The sequence below is a fragment of the Verruconis gallopava genome (assembly GCF_000836295.1).
Source record: "Verruconis gallopava strain CBS 43764 unplaced genomic scaffold supercont1.54, whole genome shotgun sequence".
In the NCBI taxonomy this organism is placed as follows: Eukaryota; Fungi; Ascomycota; class Dothideomycetes; order Venturiales; family Sympoventuriaceae; genus Verruconis; species Verruconis gallopava.
In genome coordinates this window covers 80,692-108,443 of record NW_015622190.1, presented here as the reverse complement: position 1 = coordinate 108,443, position 27,752 = coordinate 80,692, and the positions used below count along the sequence as shown (strand labels likewise).

At 52.3% G+C, this 27,752-nt stretch overlaps 12 protein-coding genes across 14 annotated transcripts; 8 read left to right on the top strand and 4 right to left on the bottom strand.

Annotated features, from left to right (window-relative positions):
• Positions 1 to 16: 16 nt before the first annotated feature.
• Positions 17 to 2,705, top strand: PV09_09150 (uncharacterized protein). The gene is made up of 3 exons (XM_016363149.1): positions 17 to 749; positions 796 to 2,119; positions 2,174 to 2,705. The coding sequence occupies exons 1-3, from the start codon at positions 177 to 179 to the stop codon at positions 2,614 to 2,616; spliced, it is 2,340 nt and encodes a 779-aa protein (XP_016209069.1). The 5' UTR covers positions 17 to 176; the 3' UTR covers positions 2,617 to 2,705.
• On the bottom strand, positions 2,531 to 5,643 carry PV09_09149 (uncharacterized protein). Its single transcript, XM_016363148.1, has 5 exons — positions 4,790 to 5,643; positions 3,768 to 4,646; positions 3,452 to 3,649; positions 3,313 to 3,402; positions 2,531 to 3,212 (listed from the first exon to the last, which is right to left on the bottom strand). The coding sequence occupies exons 1-5, from the start codon at positions 5,387 to 5,389 to the stop codon at positions 2,733 to 2,735; spliced, it is 2,247 nt and encodes a 748-aa protein (XP_016209068.1). The 5' UTR covers positions 5,390 to 5,643; the 3' UTR covers positions 2,531 to 2,732.
• Positions 5,644 to 5,735: 92 nt separating this feature from the next.
• On the top strand, positions 5,736 to 6,793 carry PV09_09148 (uncharacterized protein). The gene is made up of 2 exons (XM_016363147.1): positions 5,736 to 5,922; positions 5,982 to 6,793. Exons 1-2 carry the CDS (start codon positions 5,885 to 5,887, stop codon positions 6,574 to 6,576), a joined length of 633 nt encoding a protein of 210 aa, XP_016209067.1. The 5' UTR covers positions 5,736 to 5,884; the 3' UTR covers positions 6,577 to 6,793.
• Positions 6,794 to 6,961: 168 nt separating this feature from the next.
• PV09_09147 (uncharacterized protein) lies at positions 6,962 to 8,655 on the top strand. The gene is made up of 2 exons (XM_016363146.1): positions 6,962 to 7,430; positions 7,507 to 8,655. Exons 1-2 carry the CDS (start codon positions 7,165 to 7,167, stop codon positions 7,913 to 7,915), a joined length of 675 nt encoding a protein of 224 aa, XP_016209066.1. The 5' UTR covers positions 6,962 to 7,164; the 3' UTR covers positions 7,916 to 8,655.
• Positions 8,656 to 9,005: 350 nt separating this feature from the next.
• On the top strand, positions 9,006 to 9,986 carry PV09_09146 (uncharacterized protein; the record flags this gene model as incomplete). Its single annotated transcript, XM_016363145.1, has 3 exons — positions 9,006 to 9,107; positions 9,229 to 9,683; positions 9,734 to 9,986. 3 exons carry the CDS (start codon positions 9,006 to 9,008, stop codon positions 9,984 to 9,986), a joined length of 810 nt encoding a protein of 269 aa, XP_016209065.1.
• A 199-nt stretch (positions 9,987 to 10,185) lies between these two features.
• PV09_09145 (uncharacterized protein) lies at positions 10,186 to 11,034 on the top strand (the record flags this gene model as incomplete). Its single annotated transcript, XM_016363144.1, has 1 exon — positions 10,186 to 11,034. One exon carries the CDS (start codon positions 10,186 to 10,188, stop codon positions 11,032 to 11,034), a length of 849 nt encoding a protein of 282 aa, XP_016209064.1.
• A 357-nt stretch (positions 11,035 to 11,391) lies between these two features.
• Positions 11,392 to 16,379, bottom strand: PV09_09144. 2 transcript variants are annotated; one of them, XM_016363142.1, is made up of 3 exons: positions 15,323 to 16,379; positions 12,066 to 15,135; positions 11,392 to 11,999 (listed from the first exon to the last, which is right to left on the bottom strand). In XM_016363142.1, exons 1-3 carry the CDS (start codon positions 15,800 to 15,802, stop codon positions 11,896 to 11,898), a joined length of 3,654 nt encoding a protein of 1,217 aa, XP_016209062.1. In that variant the 5' UTR covers positions 15,803 to 16,379; the 3' UTR covers positions 11,392 to 11,895. The 2 variants fall into 2 exon arrangements, with proteins under 2 accessions (XP_016209062.1, XP_016209063.1); XM_016363143.1 differs by having other exon boundaries at positions 12,066 to 16,379.
• Positions 16,380 to 17,132: 753 nt separating this feature from the next.
• On the bottom strand, positions 17,133 to 18,668 carry PV09_09143. 2 transcript variants are annotated; one of them, XM_016363140.1, is made up of 3 exons: positions 18,410 to 18,668; positions 18,104 to 18,311; positions 17,133 to 17,964 (listed from the first exon to the last, which is right to left on the bottom strand). In XM_016363140.1, the coding sequence occupies exons 1-3, from the start codon at positions 18,447 to 18,449 to the stop codon at positions 17,526 to 17,528; spliced, it is 687 nt and encodes a 228-aa protein (XP_016209060.1). In that variant the 5' UTR covers positions 18,450 to 18,668; the 3' UTR covers positions 17,133 to 17,525. The 2 variants fall into 2 exon arrangements, with proteins under 2 accessions (XP_016209060.1, XP_016209061.1); XM_016363141.1 differs by having other exon boundaries at positions 18,146 to 18,311.
• Positions 18,669 to 19,040: 372 nt separating this feature from the next.
• On the top strand, positions 19,041 to 20,145 carry PV09_09142 (uncharacterized protein; the record flags this gene model as incomplete). The annotated part of the gene is made up of 3 exons (XM_016363139.1): positions 19,041 to 19,258; positions 19,353 to 19,742; positions 19,818 to 20,145. The coding sequence occupies 3 exons, from the start codon at positions 19,041 to 19,043 to the stop codon at positions 20,143 to 20,145; spliced, it is 936 nt and encodes a 311-aa protein (XP_016209059.1).
• Positions 20,146 to 20,547: 402 nt separating this feature from the next.
• On the top strand, positions 20,548 to 22,050 carry PV09_09141 (uncharacterized protein; the record flags this gene model as incomplete). The annotated part of the gene is made up of 2 exons (XM_016363138.1): positions 20,548 to 21,229; positions 21,287 to 22,050. The coding sequence occupies 2 exons, from the start codon at positions 20,548 to 20,550 to the stop codon at positions 22,048 to 22,050; spliced, it is 1,446 nt and encodes a 481-aa protein (XP_016209058.1).
• A 393-nt stretch (positions 22,051 to 22,443) lies between these two features.
• Positions 22,444 to 24,250, bottom strand: PV09_09140 (uncharacterized protein; the record flags this gene model as incomplete). The annotated part of the gene is made up of 1 exon (XM_016363137.1): positions 22,444 to 24,250. One exon carries the CDS (start codon positions 24,248 to 24,250, stop codon positions 22,469 to 22,471), a length of 1,782 nt encoding a protein of 593 aa, XP_016209057.1. The 3' UTR covers positions 22,444 to 22,468.
• Positions 24,251 to 24,987: 737 nt separating this feature from the next.
• Positions 24,988 to 26,092, top strand: PV09_09139 (uncharacterized protein). The gene is made up of 2 exons (XM_016363136.1): positions 24,988 to 25,121; positions 25,197 to 26,092. The coding sequence occupies exons 1-2, from the start codon at positions 25,115 to 25,117 to the stop codon at positions 25,895 to 25,897; spliced, it is 708 nt and encodes a 235-aa protein (XP_016209056.1). The 5' UTR covers positions 24,988 to 25,114; the 3' UTR covers positions 25,898 to 26,092.
• Positions 26,093 to 27,752: the final 1,660 nt, after the last annotated feature.

Here is a 27,752-nt window from a genome sequence, read left to right as displayed (position 1 = left end):
TTCCGAGCTGCTTCTCCGCTACATCCGGCTTCTGAACGTTCACGGTTACCCAGCAGAAAGCCAAAGTTAGTGATCCGTTACCCTCGCGTCCATCACCTTATCCTTTCCTCCGTATCACCGACTTTGTTCGCAGGCGAACATCTCGGCTGTCGGACCAGGTCATCACGGACGGCGCGATGGAATCCCCTCGCCAACAGTCATCGCCCGAAAGCGATCATCATCAAGACGGCCAGCAGAATACCAGAAAGCGCAAGAGGAAAACTTTCTCCTGCGATGCATGCCGGAAACGAAAGCTCAAATGCACGAGGGAGCTGCCCGTTTGTAGCCGTTGTCAGAAATCTGGTAATGCAGCGAATTGCGTGTACGAAAACCCTCCTGAGCCGACCAAACCGTCGGAGTTCATTCAGTCAGCATCGCTCATTGGCGAATCAAATTATCGACTTTCCCTTTTCAGAAGCCCAAATATGTTTGATACCTCAGAGGCGAGAAGTCACTATCGCTCACAAAGTCATGCCGACGACCGACTTACTGCTCTTGAGAATAGAGTCGCATCAATGGATCCCCATGTCTCAGAAGACTTAACCAAGCACCAAAGGCTAGACGTGGACGTCACAATTGAACCATCTTTGGCCTCTCAAAGGAGGGAATCTATTGGAATCAGCCTTTATGGTTCTGGGTTCAAGACGGGTTACTTCGGCCCAAGCTCCGAGCGTAATGTTGCGTCATATCATCCGGCCATCATCAAATTGGTACGTTTGTCTGAAATTCTGTCTGATATGGTACTCACAGACACAGTACCCGCAACTGAAGGTGTTCTTTTCATTTCATAATCTCCAAAATCCGCTTTTTGCGCAGCTACGTACGCACATCCGTGGGATCAGGAAAAATTCCAAGCTTGCGAAGAAGATCTTACCATATCCATCAGTGGCTACCCTATTTGATGCTGTTCCAGATAAGGATGTGTGCACAAAGATGGTCTCTCTCTACTGGGAAACAATTGCCAGTACCTATCATATATTTCACGGGCCGACCTTCTGGTCCGCGTTTTGGCTGTATTGGGGCGATCCGCAGCAACGTACTGAGGCATTTGCATGCACAATTCTACTGATGCTCTCATGCGTCAATTCGATTGAGCGTAGAAAACCCGCCAGATACAGAGGCTTGAGCAGCGTTCCTCGCGAGCAATCATCATACTGGATTGAAATATGTGAGTCCTGGATGCGTCGTCAAAGCCGAAAGCATCTCAGGATCGACTCATTTCAAAATCGTGTGCTTCTTGTAATCTCAAAGCAGATCAATGCAATCAAAACGAAACAAGCTTGGGAAAGGGCCAACGAACTGTTGACATTTGCAATCTCCACGGGTTTGCACCAAGATCCCACTAAGATTGATTCCACCCTCATTCGAGATCAGACGATCGGTGTTCCGTCGAAGCCGAAGACTACTCCATACGAGCAGGAGATGCGAAAAAGACTGTGGGCAGCGATTGTCGAACTCGAAATGCAAGCTTCTCTTGATAAAGGCATTCCGTCATCACGACTTGCTCTACTCGCAGATTGTGGAAAACCTTCGCTCCTAGATGACGAACAGTTCGAAGTTTGTTCGTCACTTTTACCCCTACCTGAACCTCGCTCCAAGTTCATTGGTATATCTTATCTTAATCTGTCGCAAGAGAGCTTGAGGCTGCGTGCGACGCTTTCAGACATCATCAATACAGGCTCAGATCATCTCTCGTACGACGAAATATTGATGTATGATGACAAAATTAAACGTGCATTGAATGATTTGCCAGATTGGGTCAAAATAAAAAACAGCAATGCATCGTCGTCGTTAAGTCAACTTGCAGCCACGCCTGCGGCATTGCTTGAACTACAACTTCTGCAATTCCAGCTGTGGCTCCACGCTCCCTCAGCACGACAAGCCATTGACGACTCACGGGCAAACTTGTCCCGGATAACATGCATTGACTGCGCAGTGCGGATCATGTCCTTGCACGCTCGTCTTGCGAAATCTAGCCCCCCAAGCCATAGAATCCATTGGTTGACCTTGGCGCGGGAAGATGTGTTCCGTGCCATCATGGCAATTTGCTATAACTTGACTCTTTGGCGTGGGCTCAGCAGTAGGTAAACCTTAATCAAGCATGCTATGACGTTGATAACTAACTAGAAAACAGGTGACTACTCGTCCGTCTGGTTACGAGATATATATACCGAGCACGCCCTGCTTGGCTTGGGACTTTTTAAGGAGAAGGTCTATGCTCTTGGGGAGCACTTCCTTCAATTATGGCATTCATTTGCAGCAGTCGGCACCTTACGCGCCGCGTTTGAGCCAAGCAGCGTCAATATTCAGGTCTCTACCATTGCTGAAGAGCTTACTACCATTTTCGAAAGCCTGTGCAGCTCCCAAGAGGAACCAAGCAACGAGCAAACAGCTGCTGGTGCTCTGACTGCGATGGCTACACCTAATTCCGGTGGGTACGACGTCACAAGCGGTTCTACCCCTGCGCAAGTACCTGACCTGGCTGCTTCACAAGCATTTCTTGATCGTGTTGACGTAAGCAATTGGGGCACATTTGATGACGTCTGGCCTTTTGGAAGCTCGGGTTTGTCATGGTAGAAAACTCATGAGATTGGGTAGGAAAAGATGCTTGTTGCTAGTATTTGAGATCCTGCACAGATACGATCAAAATGAATAAGTGTTAACATGATATGTTGAGACGTTCTTCTTCATCGTCATATCTTGCTCTGATACTCGATTCTCATCTTTTCATACTTCAGCATGTCCTTATCCGAAACGCTTCGTCGTACTTGAGTCATTGCAGAAATGAAGTCTTCCATCTCGACGACATCGGCATTTCTTCTGATTGCGGCCTGACCAGCCTGCCTCACAAGGCTACTCAGATCAGCCCCTGTATAGCCATTGCAGGTCGACGCTGCTACGCAGCCAGCTAGTTCCGGATTTATTGGCGTTTTCTTGAGCAGGGCTGTCAGTATTTCGACCCGTTCACCCGGTCCTGGAAGGCCAACATAGCACAAGGTCTCCAAACGTCCAGGACGCAGCATTGCGGGATCAATTGTGTCGGGCCGATTTGTAGCAGCGACAATATAAATACCTTCTCTCGTGCCACTTAGCCCATCAAGCTCAGTAAGAAGTGTATTTACCACCCTAGAAGAAGCTTCCGACAAACTGTCATCCCGTTTCGGTACCAAAGCCTGCGCAAAAATTAGAACTAAATTTTCTTGATCACATTGAATTTTTCAGGTGGCCTTTGAATCTGATGTGAAGTTGGAGGGTTACAAAGGGATCACGTACATCCAGCTCGTCAAAGAACAGCACACATGGTACCGACGATCGAGCCCTGGTGAACACCTGGCGAACGGCACGTTCCGATTCTCCGACATACTAACGTCTGGTTAGGAACAGCCAGTTGGATATGTCCATGGTGAAATACCTTGTTTAGCAATTCAGGTCCCTTAACGCTAATGAAGTTGGCCTTGCTCTCTCGAGCAACTGCTTTGGCCAGCAGCGTTTTTCCACAACCAGGAGGACCAAATAGTAACACTCCGGTTGGGGCGGAGATACCAACGTTCTTATAACGCTGTGGGTTCTGAATCGGCTGAACAATCGCCATTTCGAGGGCTTCTCGTACCTATCAGTCAATCAGTATGCAAACAATTCATATCATCGAGATGAAATTAAAGTCATGAGTGAAGGGGACGATTGAAGTTGGATATCACTTCTCGAAGTTTATGAGATTTCAGACTTACATCTTGCAGCGCACCGATATCTGACCAAGTGGTATCAGGGATCGTTGCAAACCCTTCTCTCTTCGATGACGGTTGAATCTCTGGCAGTACTTCTAGGAATGCTTGCATAGTTAAATCGCCCGTCTCAAATCCTGCAGGGCGTGCCACATCCTTGTTCTTCGCTCTTTTAATGAGCAACTGAATGGAATGGATAACAGATCCCGGCTCGTTATCAACATCCATTCCGTCCCGAGGTTGGACGCCATATGCATCAGCTGCCTGGAGCTTCAGTGCCTTCCGAAACTGATCCATGGACCACTCTCCAGCCTTGTCCACGAGATCTCTCAAATCCGCACCTACAAAGCCAGGTGTTCTTTTCGCAAGGATCTTGAAATCTACGTCGGAAGAAAGAGGTATCTCCCTCGTCAATGCTCTGAGAATCTGTTCTCGCATAGTCTCATTTGGAACGCCCATGTTGATTTCTGTCCCGAAACGACCACCCCGCCTAAGGGCGGGATCTAGAGAGTCCGGACGATTTGTTGCCGCAAGCACGATCACAGGTTTTCCGTCGTTCTGATCCATTGCCAAACTATCCATGGAAATAAGAAGCTGAGCAACAATTCGTTTCTCCATCTGCGACTGAGAAGACTCTCGTTTCGGTGCGATGACATCGATCTCATCGATGAAAAGCAGACAAGGCGCAAGCCTCCGTGCCTCCTCGAAGAGCTCCCGGACTTTCTGCTCCGATTCACCGGACATGCCCGAGACGATAGACGGGCCTTGAATCTCGACAAATGGAACACCGAGCTCAGCCGCAAAGGCACGCGATATAACGGTTTTCCCGCATCCAGGTGGGCCATGCAGAAGAATGCCCCTAGGAATCGAGAACTTTCGTCTGACCTAACAAGCAAATGTTAGCTTTGGAAAGAAAGCGGGAGACAAACACCAAGAAACGGTCAGTCGAGAATGACGAAAAGACCGGAGACTGCCATCTTATTCCACTACATGGCTTCTAGCCGGCTCTTTCAGGTGGGAACCCTTACATATTCTTCGGGCATCAGCAGAGGCAACACAAGATGCTTCTCCAAAGTTCTCATCACCTTGTCGACGCCGCCAATGTCTTCGAGTCGTATCGAAGTTGGGGGAGAGCGATCGATCTGACGTTCAGCTTTACGTTGCTTCTTTTTTAGGGGCTCTCCGTTGACTTGTCGGTTAGAATCTCGCTTCTTGGTTTCCCCGCTCGTCATAGGAGTGGTGGCGCCAGCGACAGGCGTCACAGCGCCCGATTCAGAGGCCCAATCTCCGACTATGGTCTTGTTCATGAAGTTGGTCGACCGATCTGGGAGCTTCAGATCGTTCGGGTCTAAGTCCATTGGTCCCAAGTCTTCTGCAAAGTCATCTTCCTCGGCAGCGTCATCCATCAAAACAGCAAGAACTCTTTCAATGCTGTTCTGAAGCTGCTGTTTGGGCTTTCTTTTGAGTGACGAATTCGACGCTTGGATGTAGCGATAGATAGCGGCAGTCGATGGGATAGGCGACACGCCCTCGGGCTGCTGGTCTTGGAACTTTCGAACAATTTGAAATACTTCTTTATCGAGGCCCGACTGAAGGCTTGAACGGCCAAAGACATTCGACGGAGCCATTCTGAGTGCCTCCAAAGCAAGTTCAAGTTATACTGCTGCGTATTCTATTCCCTCCGGCGAAGCATGAAAAAAAATTTCTTGCCGCAGTCGACGAATGCTGAGAACAGAACAGACATCAGGCCACTCCTATTGTATAAATCGGCATTTCAGACGACACGCATCCTAAAAGCTGGACCCGGGCGGCCACGGCTACAGGAATGCCCTTCAACGGCTTATGTGACAGGCAGCGGTGCTGTGCGTGCATCAAAGTTTACAAGTTGACGGGCAAGGACTTTTTTGTGGGTCCACACTGGCCACGCTTGGACAAGGAGACAATCTCATCACTCGCGGCTCTTCAGCCGCGGCTCTCTTATCGATAACATGCGACGAGCCTCGACGTAACTCGAGGTCAAGCGCAGGTTCGGGCGCGAGCGGCTTACATCGACTTGCGCTTTGCACGATTCTCCCTGGCTGAGGCACGCCCGCCTCTGGCTGTCCGCTCAACACCGTGACAAGATGGGCTCGGGAAGCTCCAAAGTGACGGCTCAAGACAGGTACATGGGCGTCGCGGTCCTTTCCGAGTCCGTCGTGGTTCGGCTGACATGATGCGCAGAGCCATCCTGGACATGAAGGTGCAGCGTGATAAGCTGCAGCAGTACCAAAAGAAGATCACCGTACTCACCGACCGCGAAACCGAGATTGCAAGGCTGTGTCTGCGCAACAAGCAGCCGGAAAAGGCGAAGCTAGCGCTTCGGCGAAAGAAATACCAAGAGTCGCTGCTCAAGAAGACGGACGAGCAGCTGCACCAGCTCGAGATCCTCGTCTCCGACGTCGAATTCGCCCGGATCCAAAAGGACGTTTTGTTCGGTCTACAGCAGGGCACCAATGTGCTGAAGGAGATACACAGAGAAATGGGCGGGATTGAGGCGGTGGAAAAACTCATGGGCGAGAGCGCCGAGGCCAGGGCGTATCAACAGGAGATCAGCGACATGTTGGCGGAGAGGATGACGAATCAAGACGAGGACGAGGTGGAGGACGAGCTTGCACAGCTGGAGAGGGAAGTAAACGGAATTGTCAGTGTGGACGAGCTTCCCGATGCGCCCAGGCAGCCGCTTGAGCAGCAGGAGACGGAGAAAGAGCGGCGAGAACGGCGTGCGCGAGAACGGGAAGACGCACAGGCGCAAAGAGCAGAGCCTCTGATGGCTTGATGATATCCGTGGCTGGCTCCAGCTCTTCCTGGACTGCAGATGGCAGTGGTGGCACGTTGTATATGCATCAGCGGCGGTGTTTCGGGGGAATTCTCATTCAAATCTGACCATATACCTGCTGACGTACATCAGCGTATATATATATACATGGAAATACATACTGAAATACACGCATCTGCATGTATTTGTCTAGCCTAGTTCTAAAACACTGATCTCCGAACACCCCATACGTGACAAACCCACATCCTCAAGATGTTGGCCGACAAGACCTGACGCCCGAGCAAAAATGGGCGTCAGAAAGCGATCCGCTTAAAATCCGATCGTAGATAACAAAAATTCAGTATCCCAAGCTTCCAGAAATAGGTCGGAGATATCGAGGGGCGAGACGGGACAATGTCAGGATCCAATTTGCCTGACGTCGTGCTGCTGTCGCTCGTGGTGGACCTGCAACTTTCTTGATCATTGAAAACAATCCACTATGCAGCACATCTCTGCCGGGCTGTCCTCGGCCAAGCGACTGATTAAAAACAGGTCAAAACAATATCATTTCCATCAACACACGCTTTCCGTCTATCGCTAGCGTCGACAATGCCAAACCATCACGATCACTACGATGGCGCCGAGCCCATCGATCATTCCCACGACCACGGCCAGGATCACAGCCATGAAGACGACCAAACCCCCGCGCTGCAGAATCTCTTGTACCAGCAAATCGATACGTCTAAAGTGACATGTTTGAACGAGGCGGTACCTCAGTCAGGGCGTGCCGTGCTACAGAAGACGTGGGCCCAGCGCTTCGATCCAGAGCCAGAGCTGAGAAGTGACGCCGACGAGCAGCTGTTGCTATACGTACCGTACGTCGCCTTCCGCAATGCCTCGCCACACGTCCTGCGTGCCGTCGCGTACTCTTGGAACTAACAAAAAGAGCAGCTTCACTGGCCAGGTTCGGCTACACGAGATTCTCCTCCGCACCTCTACGTCCGAATCTGCCCCTTCAACGCTGAAAGTCTTTGTGAACCAGGACAACATGGACTTTGAAGTGGCGTCACAAATGGCTCCCACTCAAGTGTTCGAGCTTCCTCAGAGTAACGAGGTCCAGCCGCTCGCCGTACAAAGAGCCAAGTTCAGCACTGCGCGCAGCCTGACGTTGTTCTTCGAGGACAACTGGGGCGGGGACGACACGACAATTATAAGCTACATTGCTTTCAAGGGAGACTTCATGCAGTTAAACAAGGAGCCGGTGAGCTTTCTGTACGAGGCTGCGGCTAACCCAGCGGATCATCAGGCTATCGTCGGCACGAAAATTGGCGGCGCAGGGCATAACATCCGAGGAGCTTAGTGAATGGGGTGTTGTTTGGATGAGGACTGGTGCCATGACCATACCAAGGAGGACTCGGAGGAGCGGCTCTCGCTCTTGACTAGCAATCAGTACGGAGTACTTTCGTTGGGAGATTTCAGTCGGAAATGCAGCTTCGAGTAGCATTGAGACGTCACATGCACTTGTTCCAGACACAAGGCCTCTTTGACAATGCTGCTGTATTCAGAGCGCAAGCATATATGGTTGAGCCAACGTCACGTCATCAGCTTATGACAATTTTTCACACTCCGTACGACCCCATTCACACGCACGGAGTCGAATGATGAATAACAGCGGCTTACCCGCATGCCTTCACGGCTTTTCTTTGCTCATGACTTCATCTAACGCAAGTGCTAAAGTCACCACCTTTATAATCTATCTCGGTCTCAAATGATGTGAGCGGGTATCATGCTTGTCTAGTTATCTCGGAAAGCAAGTAAGAAGCAAACAATAGCGCATAGGCCAAAGCGTGATCCTTAAGGCACAGTTTGATACAGGACATGCAAAGAACGCCGTCTCAAACGAGCCTCCCGCATTCTGAAAATTTTGTGGCATGTCTTGGGCGCTTGCGTGACGGGGTGGAGCAACAAGGCGTCGCGATGAAGGCCCTCTGTAGAAGTGGCTCGAGCTAGTCATGGACGCGGAACACGGCTGAAGTGATCGGATAAGATGAAAGAAAGATCTCATCCAACCAGCCAGGCAGAAAGACCGGGAACTTGCAGAGTCGACGTTCTTCAAATGCGGGTAACTTGACTGCAAGGGGTTTTCAACTGCCCATGTGGAGGATCGCCAACGGGATTGCTCCCCGGGTGGGGGTGGTAAGTCTAAGTCAAGCCAGAGGCGCAAGCGGTGTGTGTAGCTTCAGGCCAGATCGAGCGAAAGAGGTCAAAAATAAAAGCTGTCCACATGCTCCTTATAGTGTGGCCTTGATTCATATTCTCGTCCATTACCTATATAAACACCTTCGTGCGCGCGGCCTCTCCGTCGCTTTTCCTGCTTGCCCCCACCACCACCATTTCACCGCTTCCGCCCTTCAGTTGAACCGACTGCTTGTTTTTGACTCGGAACCACGATGGCCTCCGTAGGTGCGGTGATCCCGCCGTTGAACCAACGTCCTGAGAAAGGCACCATCCTGCTCTTCGACGTTGACGGCACTCTCAGTCTCGCAAGACGGGTACGTCCGTTTCCTCTTCTCCTCTTTCCCCCTCTTCAAATCATATTAACCTGTTACCCTCCGTTGCCACAACGTTGTCTCGACGGTGCCATGCATCGGCTAACAACTACGATGTCCTTAGCATGCCACGCCGGAAATGCTCGAGCTCCTCGCCGCCGTCCGCCACAAATGTGCCATCGGCTTCGTCGGAGGCTCCGACCTGTCCAAGCAGCAGGAGCAGCTGGGCTCGCCTGACACTCCCGTGCAGTCCCTCTTCGATTTCTGCTTTTCCGAGAACGGACTCACGGCGTATCGCATGGGGGTGCCGCTCGCCTCGCAGTCCTTCATCGGCTGGCTCGGCGAGGAGAAGTACAAGAAGCTGGTGAAGTTCTGCTTGAGGTACATCGCGGACCTGGACATTCCCGTCATGCGGGGCACGTTCATAGAGTTCAGAAATGGCATGATCAACGTGAGCCCCGTGGGCAGGAACGCCAGTCAGAAGGAGAGGGACGAGTACCAGAAGTTTGATCTGGAGCACAAGATCAGGGAGAAATTCGTCGAGGCGTTGAAGAAGGAGTTCCCCGACTTGGGCCTCACGTATGTTTGACAGGTTCGATTTTGGCGTTCAGTGCTGACACTCCCGGCAGCTACTCCATCGGTGGTCAAATCTCCTTCGATGTCTTCCCAACAGGCTGGGACAAGACCTATTGCCTGCGGCACATCGAGGCGGACGAGAAGCTGCCAGACGGCGTCAAGTTTGACAAGATCCACTTCTTTGGCGACAAGACATTCAAGGGCGGCAATGACTACGAGATCTACGAGGACCCAAGAACCATTGGGCATGCCGTCAACAATCCGGACGACACCATGAAGATCCTCAAGGAGATGTTTAACCTGTGAAGGTGCCTTCCCATCCATTTTTTCTCATTCTTTCTCCCCGCTACGATCAGTAATTTGTGAGAAACGCGGATCGACTGGCTGTGCTAATGTAGCGCGCCCTTGGGAATAGACGCAATCCAGGCCACGGCTCTAAGAAGTCTAGATTAGCTTAGACACCTCCACCTTCATATACATATATATATGCATATATGAGTGCATAATGAAGACCAGTTCCGTGCTCATGCGAAAGTGCGGACTTTTCTCCAAATATCAGCAGCTGTTGGCGCCGCAAGATCGCACCTCGGGGCAAGAATTGCCGAAAGCAGCGCGTGAAAAATTGCCTTTTCCCGTAAAGAAGGAAAACGCCGTGAAAACCGTATTCCTTCGCACCTCAAGAGCGCGGGCGAGAAGCTTTCATCATCCACTTAGCGACGTCCAGCTCCAGTCTTCCTTTCTTCCTCTTTTTTTGGCCCGATCGCGCCGTGTCGACCCTTTTCCTCAACACTCCGCAGACAAGTCTCCTGCCGGCGCCAATCACCCGACGTTCTTGTCCGGCCAAATGAAGCTGCTGACACTCAACTTCCTGACATGCGCGCGCAAGGCGTGCAAACCGAATCCGGACTCGTTCCCTCTCCAGCCCAAGGAATGCACGCTCGAGATCCTCGAGACGGACTTCAACCTGCTCTTCCTCTGCAACATCCTTCCGAGGCTAGAGTGGCCGGCCCTGGTGAGGATCACCTCCGAGCTGGGCCTGCCGGGCCTCAAGCCAGAGAAGCCCGAGCGAGAGGAGTTGATTGCGTCCCAGTCCAGCGCCGCAGACGCTCCATCAACAGCAGATGCCGCTGCTGCTTCTACCGCTAGCGAGAATGCCGACGGCGAGCAGATGCAAGACGTTGAACAAGCCAAGGACGGCGAGGGCCAAGAGGGCACGCAGCTGGCGAAGGACCTGCACAGGCTGCTGATGGAGACGACGATACAGGAAGGCAAGCTGGTGTGTCGGGCGTGCGGGCACGAGTACGCGGTCAAGGAGGGCATTGCCAATTTCTTGCTGCCCAGCCATCTCGTGTGAACCGCAAAAGTTGGAGTGAAAAAGTACTTGGATCGTCAATGTGCGCACACACACACACAACGTCATCGGGGGCTTCGTGGCGCCCACCAAGAGCTGGCGGCGCACACGCTGAAAAAGCACCACGCAAAAAAAAGGCTATGCGACCGATGTTTGGATACCGCACGCATTCACGTCGAGAAAGTCAGGAGGTCAGATATATCGTAGCGACTACATTCTATCTCACCTCTCTCCGCAAAGAGGAGGGCTATCGCCTGATGGTCGAGATGAGCCTGATAGCTGTTCAAAGAAGTCGCAATCAAGTCTTGTTCTTCCGTGTTCACTTTTGAAAACACATTGAGAAGAGTGCAAAAAGGCCAGTGGCGTGATCGACTCTATCTTTTTTATTGCTTTCAGATCTCCTAGTTTCTATCCCTACTCGCCAACTTGCCAGATGCCACTTTCATCCTAGCAATCCCAATGCCCCTTCGTTCCACAGCATCCGAAGCCTCGAAGCTCCCCAACCGCTTTTGAGCCATAGCGTGCTACCCTTCAACTGTAACGGTGGTAGCCTATATTACTGTCCGTGACGATGGTGATGTTACAAACGAGAAAACTTAAAATTATGCAAACCCCGCAAAGCGCCTTGCAAAAGGGGACACGAAGAATTTTTAATGGTGATGCGCACTCCATATATGCACGCGATTGCGTGTGCGTATGCAACACGGCATGTAACCTCTGACAAAGATGTTGAAAGAAAAAAAAGAAAATTGACTCCGCCAGATGCAAAGCACGGCCGCTGGCCATAGCAGCACGTGTTGAATCGGGAAATAAAAAAAAAGGCCATCCACAAAAGCCTGGCCGAAATTTTCATGCTTGGGCCCTTCAGTTGAGAAAGCCCTTGCAGCCAACGCTCCCACACAGACAAGGTATCCGATCGTCGCTGTTGATCTCGCGCTCGAACTTGTAGTCATAAGTGAGTTCCTCGTCTGTAAGTCATCTTGGTTAGCACCCGCCGATATTAATCCCTCTGTAAGCCAAAAATGCAAACTTACTCTTGGCGATATCCCGCAGCGCGTAGATGACGATTCTCTTGGTTCCTTCCACCTTGATAATTTTTGCCGTACAGTTCGGCACACAGCTGTGATTGATGAAGCGAGCGATGCCTCCCTTCTTCGTCGCATCCACAACGGTGTCCTCATCAATACGGAACAGGTACGAAGAACCGATGCCCTGTTTTTGATAGTTGATCTCCCGCAGATCGGCAACTCGTTGTCGAACCTTCTCGCCCACGTACTCGATGATCATGTCGCTGGCAGCAATGTTCTCCTCGGCGTACAGACCCCAATTGTGAATCGCGGAGCGATCGAAGCGCACCAGCTTCTTGCGCTTCTTGAGCTGATTGAACTTGAGGGCGTCAGTGTCGGCTCCGCCAGTGCCGAGGACGGCCTTGGATATGGAAATTTCGTTGACGAGGCGGCGGTTGTTGACGCGATTCGAGCGAGAGGAGGCAGTCGACGCAATCTTCGCCGCAGCCGCTGCCTTCGCAGCTTCGGCGGCCTTCTGTGGGTCGTTCTTGGCCTCGCGTTCTCGTTCTTCACGAGCTTTCTGAACCCGGATACGATGGGGCAGATATTTGGATTTCTCGGTCTGAGAAATCTTCTTATAGCCTTCCGTACGCGCCGAGCCGGTCGAGTTCGGCACGTAGTAGCCTTCGATACGAGGAGCAGACTTGGCGTCGCTGGAGTTCAGAGCCTTGAACTGCTTCTGCTTCCACGCCCACAGCCTGGCATCGGAGATGTTGGCAAGCTTGACTCCGTTGAGCGCCTCTTGCAAAAACTTCATGTCCTCATCGTCCTTGAGAATGTTCTGCCAGCCATCCAGATCGAGCAGAAGATCCGGGTCGTCTTCTACCGTCTTCCGCGGAGCCTCTTCTGAAACCGCCCATTCAACCTCCGCACGAGGCTCTTCCTCAGCTTCCACGACTGGGGTTACTGCTTCCTCCTCTTCGAGCGTCTTCATCGCCTCCTCTTCAGCCTTTGCCTCAGCCTTTGCGGCCTCTTCCTCGGCCAAAATCTCCTTCTTGGTCTTCTTCTTGGGCTTAGGAGCCGCTGCCTTCTTCTTCGGTTTCGCCGCCCGCTCGGACACGTCTGGCATCTCCACGTCTTCGACCGTTTCGGTGGGCGTCGAAACAGGCTCCGGCTCGGGAACGATGCCGAACAGCTTATCGTCAAGTTTGGCCTTGTGTCGAAGCTTGATCTCTGCGGCGGCACGCTGCCGGATCTCTGACGACCGTGGGAACGTGGTGAGCACCTGCTGCAGTTCACCCATGGCCATGTCTTCCGGCTCTTTGTCCATGAGATGACCGAGAGCCTTGCGCGCAAACGCCTCTTGCCGCTCATCGTCGCTATCGACGCCCCAAGCTTCAATGCGGCGCCGCTTGGACTTTGGTGTGGATGTGCCTTCGTCGACCTCGACACGTGCTGGCGTACCGGATCCAGCTTCGCTAACAGGGTGGCTTTCGGGGCCTTCCGAATCACGCGTAATGGTGGTCTGACGTTCGTCGTCTGAGTCGTCCTCATCTTTGAAGTCTTGTAACCGTCTGTGCAAAGGAACGATCGGACGGGCTCGCGACTGCACGGGCCGCTTGCGCCGCTCGTCGTACACGTTGACGGGCTGTTTGAAATCCTCTCGCCTGTCAAATCGCTGCTTGGTGAATTTGCCAAAGGGCTTCTTGTTCAGTAGTTTCTGGCGGTTCTGCGGAGCGCCATAGGTAGAGAGCTGGCCTGCCAGTGGAAGGATTGGCTTCGCAAGATCCGACTCACGTGGATCGGGCAAGCCGAGCTGTGCGCGCCTCTCTTTGTGCTTGTCCGGGTGGAGGCAGTCAAAGATGTGAGGCAGCGCGATCTTGGCCTTGATCTCCTTCATGATGGTGTCCTTGAGTTCGGGCATGAGCAGGTCGAGCGCTGCACGCACGGGATCCAGGTTCTCGGCGCGCTCCTGCTTCTCGCGCTCAAAATCTCGCTCGTCTTCGAGGTATATCCTTCGCTTCTGTTCCTTCTTGCGCTGTTCGGCTGCAACGCGCTCGGGACTTGGACTCCGTACATAGTTCGGATTACCGTTCTCGTGACATTCAAAGTTCATCGTGTATGTGAAAAGGGGGTACATGTTGCACTCTTCATACGTTCGCTTGCACTCGTTGATACCGTGACGCGAATTCTCGAACGTCACAAAGTACCCTGTTCGATCGCACTTGACCTCTATCCAGTCGTAAGATCGCAGTCGCTTCTTCAAGTGCGCAATTGTTGTGCCCAGGACGGGAACGAAGCGGTGCGCAAGGAACAGATACGGCGTCTTCTTCATCGTCGGCAGAAGGGGCTCCATTGATACCAGGGAGTGCGCGGAGTGCGTCGTGTGGGAAGAGCCTATGCCTGGGCCAGGAACGGCGGTTGCTGGCTCGGGCCTGGGCTTGTGTAGAATGGGAGCTTTGCGAGGAGCCGGCCCGATGGGAGGAGCCATCATCCTGCCCGACGGCCCCTTTGGTGCGTTGGGAGGCGCGGACGCAGGACCTGTCGGAATCGCCTTGGGCAGAGGCCGCCTCTGCGCCTCCTCCGCCTGGAGCTTTTCCTGCTGTTTCCGTTTCGATTGCAGTCTGCTTTCGATATATTTTTTACACTTGATGCCCTCACGATCCAGTTGGATCTTGATTGCCGCCTGGTCGACGCGGGTGCCATTGCCTTCCTTTTCGGCTCGCTGGGCCGCGTCCGTGGCCTTCAGTACGAGCTGACCTTTGGAGAACCGGTCCTGGAACCGGGCAGAGAAAACTCCCAGTGGCGCCCCCGACATTGGGTCGATGTGGTTCATGCATTCGGCTATGTCGCCATAGCTGCTCAGCAAGGAACGGAGTTTCGCCTCTGCGGTGAGGACGCTGAAACCCGTCACCACAACTCTCGTGGGTCTACCGGGCCCAATGGAGTGTTTGTCAAGAGAGTACGTCCACTTTATGGGGGCAAGCACGAGGCGCTGGCGTTTGTAGATATCCTCATCCTTGTCGTCCTTCTGGTATCGGCCGGTTGTGTAACCGGCAATGGCAAGTCTCCCATCTGATTTGGGCAAGCCCTCGTTCTACAAGCATGCAAGTTAGCCGTTTTCTTCTTCATCTTGTTGCTGCGTTATTCATGGAAGCATGCGCAACAAATCATCGATGATCGAGAAAATGGCCCATGCCATCGCCATCGTCATGGCGGTGGTAATGGGTCATTATCGTCATCTCATGTCAGCAAAACAACGCTTGCATGCTTGTAGAACGTACCTCAGCAGTGTATGTGCGGTATGTGGGCTGCATCTGTCTGCGCTGCTTCTCATTGAGGGACTTGTCAAAAGTGGGATCGTAGATGCGACTGATGGCCGTGACTTCGCCCGGGCCGGTAGGTCGAGCTTGTAGGGACGAGTCGGGCGGAGTCTGCACCGGCGTGATAGTCTCGGAGACGGCGCGCGACGTCGAGCCAGGCGCGAGGTAAGGAGAGTTTTCGCCGTGCTGGTGGTGGGCTGAGGTGCCGTTGGCCATCTGCTCGTACGAACGCTTGTGCGATCGCGGACTGAGCATCTTGCCGGGCGGAGGCGACTCGGCATGGGTGAGAGGAGTCAGGGAGTTCATGGTGATGTGCGAGTCGCCCGAAGAGTGATGGCCAGAAAGGGAGTTGGAGAAGACGGACGAGGCAGCGCTGGCCAGCGAGCTAGCAGAGCCTCCGGTGGTCAAGATGTCGCTCGGCGAGGCTCCGTTGCTGTTCATCGTCTTCGATGTGGGCAAAGGCGCGAGAGCGCGGAGGGACGTGGTACCGGGCTGATCGCGTGCGCACTGCGGACGGCGAGCAGCGACGACAGACCGGACAAGACGGGGAGCGAGGATGAAGATGGAAGATGGGGAGATGATGGGCGCCTCCGCTCGCTAACCGAGTCTCGTTGTCGGGACTCTCAAGGTGGTCAGCTGTGCGCGACATTCCCGAAGCATCGCTTCAACAGAATATCGCATCCATGCGTGCGCGGAGTTGACGACGATGACGGCGGGAGCGAAGGCAAGGCGATGAAGGAGGGAGGGGGGGAGGCGTAGTGTGGATGTTGAGGCGGAAGAAAAAAGAGGGAGAGACGAGGTGTGTGGTCGTTTGCAGGAGCACGTTCCGACGCGCTAGACGCACGCGAGCTGGGAGGCGCCGAGGAGGGAGACGGCACGGTGGCACGCCAGAAAAGAGTGTGACGAAGAGGAATATGACGGCGACACGCGTGGGTTCGATGAAGGAAGAGGAGAGGATGAGAAGGTCAAGCGGCGGCGTCGAGGAGGGCGATGAGAAGTGTGAGTTGCGTATGGGTCTGCGAGAGCGAGATGTGATGGGGATGTGGGCGACGGGGGTCGTTTTCTGTCCTTAGGGGGGAGAGGAAGGGAAGGGGACGGGTGCAATAAGGGGGGGGGGGCCGCGAAGATAGGGGGGTTGAACGCTCTAGAAATGGGGGAGAGCAGCCCAGCCGCCTGGCGAGATAGCGGGGGTGGCCCCCCGGGTTAGGGGGGGTTTGAGCCTGAAGAGTCGTCGGCCAGTAGATGCCAGCGGCAAACTCACCTGGCCCAGGACCTCCAAGGTCTGACTGGCTGGGAAAAACGGACTCCAGGCGAGCATGGGCAAAAGCTGGTGGCCAGAAGTGACATAATAATGAGCTAGCACGAATACCGTAATTGTGTCTCCTTTCTCTCTCGCCAACGTCGTTCTCGTCCACTCGTTTCCGTTTGTGCTTGCTCACACAGTCCTGTTCGACTCGCCGTCCATCACGCACCTCACACATCGCTACCTTGAAGATGACGTCCAACCACGGCGGCTTCGCTAGATCCCGCACTCTTACGTACGTACAATGTGCTAGAGCTAGTTGCATAGGAGCAGTTTGGATTGTCTGCAGAGCCAGTATGCTACTGTGCAAGAGTTGTGTCTCACGTGAGTTGAACTGCTCTGAACAACCGTTTGCGCTGCATTCAGAAGACGCTCAAGAGGACGCCTAAAGAGCACGAACGCAAACATGTACACACTTGCACCTGCACACGTGCATGCGTACTTCATGGCGACATATTGTATGTTGTTGGTGTGTACGTGCACGTGCACGTTCTTGAATGCCCCAGCCGTCGCCGCTGGTGCCACAATGCAGATCCTCACAGTGGGACAAGGATAACAACAACGACAACGCACGGCTGTAAACTGACGTCAAGGATCGCGCTGCATCGTGCTAAGCCTACTACTGTATTGCTATTGCGCTGCAGGAGCTCATTCCCCACTTCTGTGCTGCTGACAACCGGAATGCCCAGTGCTCTGTACTGCATGTAGTACTGGAGAAGATGACGGTAGAGGCAGGGTCGTGCAACAAGACGTATACGCTGCTGGCCATGCTCGCGCCCATATACATGCGCTGCTGCAGCTCGCGATAGCTACATTTAGGGCCTGTCGTGGCCGTTGGACTCCGTTCCATTGCCGGCAAGGCTACTCGATCATCTCTCCCTTGGACCATCCTCTCCTCTTGACCGCCAGCTCAACCGCGGCGCTGCCCCAGTCTAAACCGTGATTATGCGCCTTCTCGCCCCCGATGCCCGCCCTCGCTAGCCCTTGCTCCTCGGTCAGCACCGTCAGCAAGCCGAACACGACCGGCACCTGAGCATCCAGTTGCACGCGCATCAGTCCGTGGCTGACGGCGTCAGCGATGTATTCAAAGTGCATCGTCTCGCCCTTGATGAGGCACCCGATAGCGATAATGGCGTCAAAAGCGTCCTTGGACGCGGTCGATCCCGACTTAGGTTTGGCCGGCTCTGCTGCTTTTGTGAGGTCTGTCATGGACGTTGACGAGAGAAGGTCGGTGGCTGACGCAAGAAGTGCACCGCCGGATGCCGAAGCGCTGGACTGGATCTGGGACGAGGCGTACATGCTGCAGATGGGCAACAAGCAACCGTCAGCAAATACATGTGCACACATGCACATAAGCACACATAGACAAGCAACATGAAGACGTCCATGAGGGTGCTGGGAAAGGGAAGTAACTTGAATAATACAAAAAATCAACGCACAGGGGAAAAAGAACATAGGAATGAGTTCGGATAGAAGCATACCGCTGCACAGCAAATGGCAGCTCGTAGCTGCCCGGCACCGTCTGCACGACAATGTTTTCTTCTCTCACGCCGGCCTTGGTGAGCGACTCCTTTGCGCCTTGCACCAGCGCCTCGATGATTCTGGAGTTCCATCTTGCGTGCACAATGCCAATGCGTAGCTCAGAGCCTATAGTTGATCACGGGTCAGCACGGCTCACACATGCACAGAAGCAAACACAACGACATCTCGCAGCATGCCGCAACGACGAGCAGGGCGAGGCTGACCGTCATAGAGCTTTGGTTCAGCAGCGCCGTGGGCCACCATGTTGAACAATCGACGTGCACCGAGATGGGGAGGATCGCTTTTGAAGCCTTTGCTGGGAATCAATTTGCGAACAATGGTGGGTTGGGAGGTTGTTGAGATTAGTGGACGAGGGAGAAAGAAGGAAGCGAGCAGCAATAAAGCAAGTAGCGGCAGATCCAAGCAGCCCAGGCAGCAAAACCGAACTTGGTTGAGCTGATCAGGTACATGCAAAACCGTCCATGGCGGCACACAAATCGTGGGGTTGAGCCAGAGGGGCGCCATTTTGTGGCTGGGCACACAATGTGGCTTGCCCTCGATCTGTGGCTTGACGATGTACTTGCGCGGGGCCAATCCCTCGCTCTCGTTCTGTGGTGTGCTTCAGTCGCTCAGGAACAAAAGGCTCACAATCAGAAACCCCCCTGTTGTCCAGTTCGGCTTGCCCAGCCTCCCTTGTTCGCATTGCTCGTGTCGACGTGCTCATCGAGAAAGTGTTTTTGTGTAGGAATAACTGCAACGCAACACGTCTGCCACGGAGACGGAGACAGAAGCTTGGGTGCGAGGACGAAGACGACATCGACGACGACGAAAAGGAAGAAGACAAGCAGCGCCGCCATGGGCAAGTATGCTGAATCTGCAGAGTGGGCAGACGTCGAGCCGGTGCCGCAGAACGACGGGCCAGGCCAGCCGCTTGCCGCTATCATGTATCCCGCCGCGTACAGTGAGGCCATGTCGTACCTTCGAGCCGTCATCGCAAGACAGGAGATGTCCGACCGTGTCCTAGAGCTGACGGAGGACATTATTTCCATGAATCCTGCCCACTACACCGTCTGGTATGTAAACCCATTCTGTGCATACACCCTGCTGCACTCTATCGTCCTTGCCCGGTGGAAAATATGCTGACCATAGGATCTACCCACATTAAAGGCTGTATCGCGCCAAAACAGTCTTCGCAACCGGCCGCGACCTTCGCACTGAAATCGCCTGGCTCAATCCAATCGCCCTGCGTAACCTGAAAAACTACCAGATATGGAACCACCGCCAGACCATGATCGACCGCCTCGACGATCCCAACGGCGAGGCAGAATTCATCACACAAATGTTTGAGCAGGACAGTAAGAATTACCACGTCTGGAGCTACCGCCAGTGGCTCGTCAAGAGGTTTGCCCTGTGGGACAGCGATGAGTTCGAGGCTGTCGACGAGCTGTTGCGTAAGGACATCAGGAACAATTCCGCCTGGAATCACCGATGGTTCCTGAATTTTGCCCGCGGCGATGAGGCGCTGGCAGACAAGAAGAGGGTAGATGGCGAGGTCGAGTATGTATTCACAGCTTCCGCGAGCATTTTCACCTATTTTTCGTGTCGCTTCGCTTACTAACATCGTTCCTGCAGATACGTCAAGGAAGCTATTGCCTTGGCACCACAGAACGCATCGCCATGGAACTACCTTCGCGGCCTCGTGCGGGAGGCGAAGGGCCCAGCAACTCTTCCGCTGCGCTCTCTCAAGCCCTTCGCGCAAAAGTACGCATCGTTGGATGCACCAGACAGCGTTCAATCGAGCCACGCCCTGGAGCTGCTTGCAGATATCCACGCTGAGGAAAATCTCGCCAACGAGGCTAGCAAAGCTTTGGATTTGTTAGCGACTAGATACGACCCCATACGTGCAAACTACTGGATGTGGAAGAAAGAGAAACTGCTGGGAGTACCCGTCTCCGCATAAAGAGCGGTTACAGAACGAAGAGCATGGCGGCGGAGTTCTGTATTAAGTTGTGTTCCAGCATTTGCAGGTGTCATCTTCGCATCTACCGTCGCTCAAAGCGCTTGATTCCGCGACGAGACCGTGTGTCAGTTTCATATATTTCTCCTGCTCCAAGCCATAATATTTTCCCATGTATCACCTTTCTTTGGTTTGGTTGTGGTCTAGCTCTGCCGCGTGCCGTGAGGGGGGTTACGCTTAAGTAGCCCAAAACCCTGTCACCATCCACCCCGCATCGAACGCTTATCTTTTGGCCTCAAAATCCAACGTGCCGCACCACATTCATTATTTTGAGATTTGACAAACCAGCTCCGTCTCTTGTTACTCTGGACCGTTGCTGATTCACATTGTTACCTCTCATCCAGAATGGAAAGACGGAGGAAAAAAGGACGTGTAACTTTGGATGCCGAGGTGATCGTTGTTGGTGCGGGCTTATCCGGTCTCTCATCTGCGGTCACATTACACGAAGCCGGCGCCAAAGTGATCGTTCTCGAGGCTCGCGACAGAGTAGGTGGGAAGACATGGTCGCGAGAGCTTGCCGGTGGGATCGTCGACATGGGCGCAGCGTGGATCAATGACACCAATCAGTCCAGGATGTACGAGTTAGCCCGACGCTTCGGCCTCGATACCATCGTACAAAATGTCAAAGGCAATATAATATTACACGATCTCGACTCCAAAAGCCATACCTTCCCTTACGGAAGCGTTCCACTTCACGAAGTCGAGCCGGGCGGGGTGAAGAACATGCTGCACATCCGTGATACTTTTGAAGCGCTCTGCCAAAAAGTGCCAATTAATGACCCGCTCGGCTGGTCTAGGGCGGTCGCTGTCGATTACGATGACATGAGCATGGAGGACTTTGTTCGCCATTACGGCGGAAAGGAGACTGCACTTCGCACCGTCGCAGTGTGGACAAGGGCCATGTTGGGGCTCGAGCCCCGAGAAGTCAGTAGCTTGTATTTTCTCGCGTACTGCAAGTCCGGCGGTGGCATCATGAGAATGAGGAGTGATGAGAGAGATGGAGGCCAGTTTCTGAGACTGGCTGGAGGTGAGAACAGCCGATCTTCTCTGCTACAAAGGCCACGGTGTGTTGATTCTCCTCTAGGTACACAATCATTTTCAAAATCGATGGCAGCATCATTGCCACAAGGATCCGTACACCTCAACAACCCAGTGGTAAGCATTGACGATGACGGCTCTGTCGTCACGGTCATAACTTCAAGACGCACCTTCACCGCCAAGCACGTTATTGTCTCTACCCCAACGGTTCTCTACAAGTCCATCATGTTTCAACCGCCTCTGCATCCAATCAAGAACAAGATCGTCAATAGCACAGTCCATGGCCACCTCTCAAAGGTGTTTCTCGCATATGAACGACCATGGTGGCGCGACTGCAACTCATGCGGTCTTACACAGTCACTCAAGGGCCTGATATCTGTCACGAGAGACACGAGCAATGATGAGGCAGGCATGTACTCTCTGCTCGGATTTATAGCCGGCGATGCAGGAAGGGCTTGGGCGAAACTCTCCGCCGAAAAGCGCCGCCAAGCGGTGCTTGAACACTTCAAATCGGTCTTCGCTGGAGTCGCCGAGTCTGTACCCGAGCCCATCGGTTACATCGAGCAGAAGTGGTGGGATGAGCCCTTCTCGCAAGGCTGTCCGTGTCCCGCCATGCCTCCTGGCGTGATGACTGCAGCACGTGCAAATTGCACCGACGTGCTGAGGAAAAAACATGGACGCGTGCATTTTGTGGGCACGGAAATGTCGGATGTGTGGAGAGGCTACATGGAGGGCGCTGTGCGGACCGGCGAACGGGGTGCGAGGGAGGTGCTGGCAGAATTAAGGTTTGGTCTCGATTCGAAGTTGTAAATATTTCTTGCCGAAATATAATATCTGTTCAAGATGTGAGTCATATCCTACTTTGTTACCACCGCAAGAATCTGGCAAAACGTGCAAGATATTTCCACTTTTTGTGTAGGAATAATGAATCCACTGCCCAATTCATTGATGAGAATGGTACCAGATCTGTAGGATAACCACTACATCAATTATTCATGACGCTCTGGGAAAATCTGAATCATGGACTGCAATTGTAATACCGGTATTTTCCAATATCGAAAGAAAAATCTCCAACTGTCGACCTGATATGTCGCCTCCCATGCAGTCTATATTCTATACGTGTGAAAAGTACGGATCCAAGGATAGCATTTTGTTGCTTGCTGGACATCTGATCAGCTTGGAGATAAGCGAAACATGGCAACAAGAAACAAGAAGGACTTAGCAGTCGTCACCGGAGCTCGATCTCCTCCCACTTCGAGGTATCTTCGGAAACAGCTTCTCCATACATGATACCGTGTACGTAGGCATTTCCTACAAGTTGGTAGTATCGCCCATCTTTAGGTCGTAGTATGAACGGAGCGTAGGCGCCAGCGAATATGCAAACGCAGTCGCCGACTTGCGTCGACAAAGGCGCCCAGCCAACGTATCCGTCGCTGGTGATGCAGAAGTTCTGGTTGCTGGACGTCCGCTTTTTGGTGCTGAAATACTGCATCTGAAGCTTCTCCAGCTCCTTGTCCTCAGAGAAGCTCGCATGTTCCGACCAGCTCGGTAAAGAGACGTCGGGATCCAAGTAGCTTCCCTGGGGGTAACCTTCGCTGGCCTTCGCCCATCGGCGTTGCCCGTCGACATATCTATCACAGATCAGCAAGCGCCACCACACGTGATCCGTGCTCTCGCCAGTCGGATATTCGCCCTTCTCTGTCAAAGATGTCTTGCATTCGAGCAAGAAATCACACTCAGAGCGCCGATGATCCCGCCCGTTCTTGTGGAAGACAAGGACAGTTGTGACAGTGCTCAAAATGATCCCATGTACATGCAGGATTTCCTTCTCTGTGCCGGAAAAGCGTGTTCTTTTCTTTGCCCCGTTGCTTGCATTATGTATGGGCTTTAACTGGGAGCGATAGCTTTCTCCGATGTGAGATAGGTCCGGCACCCAAGAAGGCAAGCTGGACTGCAAATCTCCAAGTGGCATGGCAGCTACGCGAGAAATAATTTTGAAAAAATCGGTGCTCTTGTCCTCTTCTAGAATATGCTGGACTGCGTTTCGGAAGACTTGTGTGGTGGTCATCGTATAATCAGCTTCAAGCTTCGCCGTGCCGCAATTGTCTATAAGGCCATATAGGGCAAATATTTTATCACGGGGGTCCGTAGCTTTGAACCTTCCAGCTGTGTGCTTCACAATCCACCCTAGACGTCTGGGTCGGCCCTTGCGAAACAAATGCCGAAGTCGAAGCCCGAAGCTACAGATGCGGAGTGAGTTGATCAGTGCCGGATACACGGTTCCAAGCTCAGGAGTTCTGTCCAGCGATGCTATTGTAATTTTATAAGCATCAAGGCTGAAGTCCGTGCTGCCACAATAGAATTTTACGTTGCTTGAAACGGCAAATTCTTGGAGCACCCAGACGCGACGGAACCAATCCCTTCCGAGGAGCGCGCGCAGTGATATTCTGCTATCTTCAGCAAGGTGAGTGGCTCTAATATTGCACTGTAGTTGTCTTGCTTCGCTCGTCCTATGGCGCTGGGAGCCGAATATTTTTATGCCAATTTCACGGTCGATATCTCTTAGTAGTTGCACAGCCTCCTCATCACTTGAATCGGATGCACCTAACCAGATCAAGGTCTGCTTAGCTTTGCCAAAGATATTTCGCATCATATTAACCTGCTGATTTCGTTCGGCGACGTTGGATTGATCGATACACAAAGCATCCATCCATATCAACCTGGGCTTATCTAGGAATCGGAACTCGTGGAGCGCGAGGTATGCGCTCTGTTGTACTTGGATCTCATGTTTTCCAAGGAACACGGGATGCTCGGATACAACATTTCCCCAGGCATACGAGATGGCTTCGTATTCAGGTACTTCAGATAGTCTTGCGTGAACAAGGGTGCAACCAATCGGCTCCGAGCCTTCTCCGGGGAGCAGCTTCAATAGTCGAAATGAATCTAAATGCTTCAATTCGTCGTATGGAAATGTGTTGTGACCCCATGGTAATGGGGAGGCGGCGTTCATGTTTCGAGTTTCTCGTCGGCGTCTAAATTTGTTTCAAAGCCTTTTCAAAAAGGTACAGCATGTCCGCTACAGATCCAAATTATAACAGATGAAGGGTTGATGCATTCCTTTATCGAACTCTCAGTGCTCGAAGTGCATGGAAAATTAGTCCGACGCTTTTATATCAAAGGATGAGGCCAATGGCTGAGCCACGAGGGAAACGGAACGGAGGCATTGCTGCGCTTAGCTTGGATACGATCTCTAGCGTCGACCTCTTCCTGCTTTGTGTAATCGATGAGGCCCCTGTCCAAGCTCACGAGAACCAGTATTGCTCTGCGGATATCAAGAGAATAGCTTGTACTTCTCGCAATAATATGTAGCATATAGGCCAAAAAAGTAAACTTGCTCATAAGCGTTGCTCCGAACCCGAGCTGGGAGACCAGTCAACTAAATTTTGAAAACATTCATGTTGCTACGGGCAAATTGAGTCCAAACAGCATTGTGGCAGTGTAGGACAGATGCAATAGATCGAAATGCGTTGAGGTAGCACGAGTCGCTCCTGATGAAGTGGAGGTCAACAGTGAGAAGCCCGCTGCCTGCTATGCCTGTTTTGTGCTGTACCGTAGCAATTCAAAAGCATGAGGCCTCCGTCAGCAACCTGAATAGCTTTGAGTTTACTTGTTGTGGTTAGAATACGCGTGGTCGTTTTAGACCGACAACGGCTGTGGTCACGAAGTTACGTCATGCGCAAACCCACAGGGCAACTCCCCAGACTTAATCTGCAGCCTTGGTCGTGGGTTTGATAGTATCCAAGACGGATTCTCTTCCTTGACCAAGAGTGGAAGCATATGATCCACCTCGTGTTTCCGCGCAACGAATGTAAACATGGCGGGTAAGCTCCTACTCTTACACTCTCGCGGCCAGAGAAGCCCGACGTCTGGTTCCTATGCTAACACGCATAAAAAAGCGCCACCAGTAGATTATTACAAAACCCTTGAGGTTTCCCCCACAGCAACAACAGCTCAGATCCGCGAGGCTTATAAGAAGGCCGCATTGAAGCATCATCCTGACCGTGTTCCTGCTGACAGCCCCGAGCGCCCCACACGCACAAAGCGCTTCCAGCAGATCAACGATGCGTACTACACACTATCTGATCCCACAAGACGGCGCGACTACGACGCGGCTCGTATGTTTCACGCCGGTACCTCGGCTCCTGGTACATTCGAAGAGGAGGCAGATGAGGAAGTCCCGGCAGGCGGCAGCAGTGGTACTGGCGCGACAGGTTTCCAAAGCTGGAGTGACTTCTTCAGGAGCACTTTTGGTAGTAATACTCCTGCTCAGGAGCAGGAACGTTCAAATGCCCAGTTCTCAAGTGTCTTTGAGGAGATGATGCGCGAAGAGGGCATGGCAGAGGGCGAGCAGGCTCAGCCGACGGGTAAGTTTTGGAGTGTGATCGGCGGTTTGAGCGGAGGGGCGATGGGCTTCATTGTCGCGAATTTTCCTGGAGCCATTGCAGGTGCAGTGGCTGGAAACAGACTTGGGGCCATAAGAGACGCGAAAGGCAAAAGCGTGTATGCTGTATTCCAAGAGCTACCGCAGGCGGAGAAGGCGAAGCTGCTGTCTGATCTTGCTGCACGAGTGTTCGCACATGCTGTTGGCAGCGCATAGGATAGAAAAGAGTCAGAACTGAACTGGGCAGACGGCGTCGGACGGGAGGATATAGTGATATCCCTTAAATGAGTAATGGAATTTAAGCCATGCTGTGCCTTATCTCAGGTACAGTATTGGCTGGATAGTTAATATCACTGTTGCCATTCATAGTGCCATCTCATCCAAGTTTAAGGTCAGGCTCGATCTTTTCTATAATATTGTTCCTTTCCTTCTGAGAAAAGCGAGAGTTGATTGAAGCTACAAGTGCAGCAGGTAAAAACTTTTATTATAAGAATGCTCGCAGTGCCCTTAGATGAGGATAGTTTGACGTGCGACCCTAAATAGCGAACGATGCACACTACTAAGCATTCGTGAAAAGCAAGATATCTCGCCTATAAAATCGTCACAATAACTTAGAACATTATCGTATAAAGCTGACGTGATTAGAGTTTAATGGCTAAGTTACCAGTCACCGTCTTTAAACTGTCTTAGTCGTTATAATCGAGACGACGACGCTGCGCTCCCTGACTATGTACTAGAAAATTTGAATCCGCCCTTCTGGGCTTCTTGGAGATTTCGCAACGTTTCTTCTTCGTCACAGTCCCATATGTTGTGATATAACGGTGTTAGATTCTATGAAATGACTTGTGCCCTCGGAAGTCGTGGATGTGGTGAGCGTCCATTCAGTCTCCGTTTTCCAAAGGTATCGCGATACAATCGTTTGCGGTGGCCTGGCCGTTGCTGTCCGCTACTTAGTAGTAGGCTTGCAGTGATGTGGAAGACTCCTTGGTCCCTTAATATTCGCCTGAGAGGCAAGCTGCTGACTGAGTCCTATTCTAATTTTGAACCTGCAGCATGTCGTAATTTCTGCAACTCAGTCCTATGCGCCAGGCTAGACGCAAATGCGCTCCAGAAAAATCAACGACACATCTAACGAGTATTTGATCAGGATTAGCCATTCTTTTCCCAACATAGATACCCCAGGTCGGCTCCAGAAGTTGAAAGTAGCTTTGTTGTTTGCCCAACAGACTTTGGCATATGGCTGAGTGTTGAGCAGTGTAATCCTCCAGGTCGCTGAAGAAACTATCTTCAGTATGCTTGGATAGATTACACGCTTCATAGGCAATGTCAACACAAAGTTGGTCCGTCTCAAGCCGTGGACAGATACGACTCAACTTGTGAACACGCAGCCAATTCATCGTCCTTGCACGCACGATGTGGAAGCGGCGAGGAAAAGAACCTATGTTTTGCGCCTTGCAACCAAACTCAAAAATAAGCTGTTCATAGTAGCACCTGGTGAAGACATCCGCAGCTTTTCGACATCTTACCAACCATGTTTAACAGCGAGACACGTCGTCCTGATCAAAGCGGTACTATGTGATGCGGAAATTCCAGAAATCAACGCTGCGAATGTATCAGACCCGTCGAGAACGTTCTAGGCGTTTTAGTGTGAACTGAAGAATATACCGATGTTGGCGGCTGTTGAAAGTGCACGAGAACAAACAAGAGGAAAAGAAAAAAAAAAATGGGATGTTTTAGTTGCTGGAGCTCGACACAGGCAGCTCTTTCCTCGTCAAAATTAAGGCACCTTCCTGCCTCGCCGCTGGCATAAAAAATGGCAGGTGCAGTTTCCGTCAATTGCCTGATCATATTGGATCGAGCAGACGCTGACTCACGTGCCTCGTCAAAACTACGTCAATTTGTTCTCTGAAGATAGTTAAGTCAGTGCAAGCTTGGGGACTTGAACAACTAAGTTGCCCGTGTATTGTTACGGTCACAAGTCATTCTGATCAATCTCTTACTTCATCCATGTAGACCTGGCAGTGAAGCGTGTCATTGACGATCGCTAGGACCGGCTCAGACAGCGGTGGGA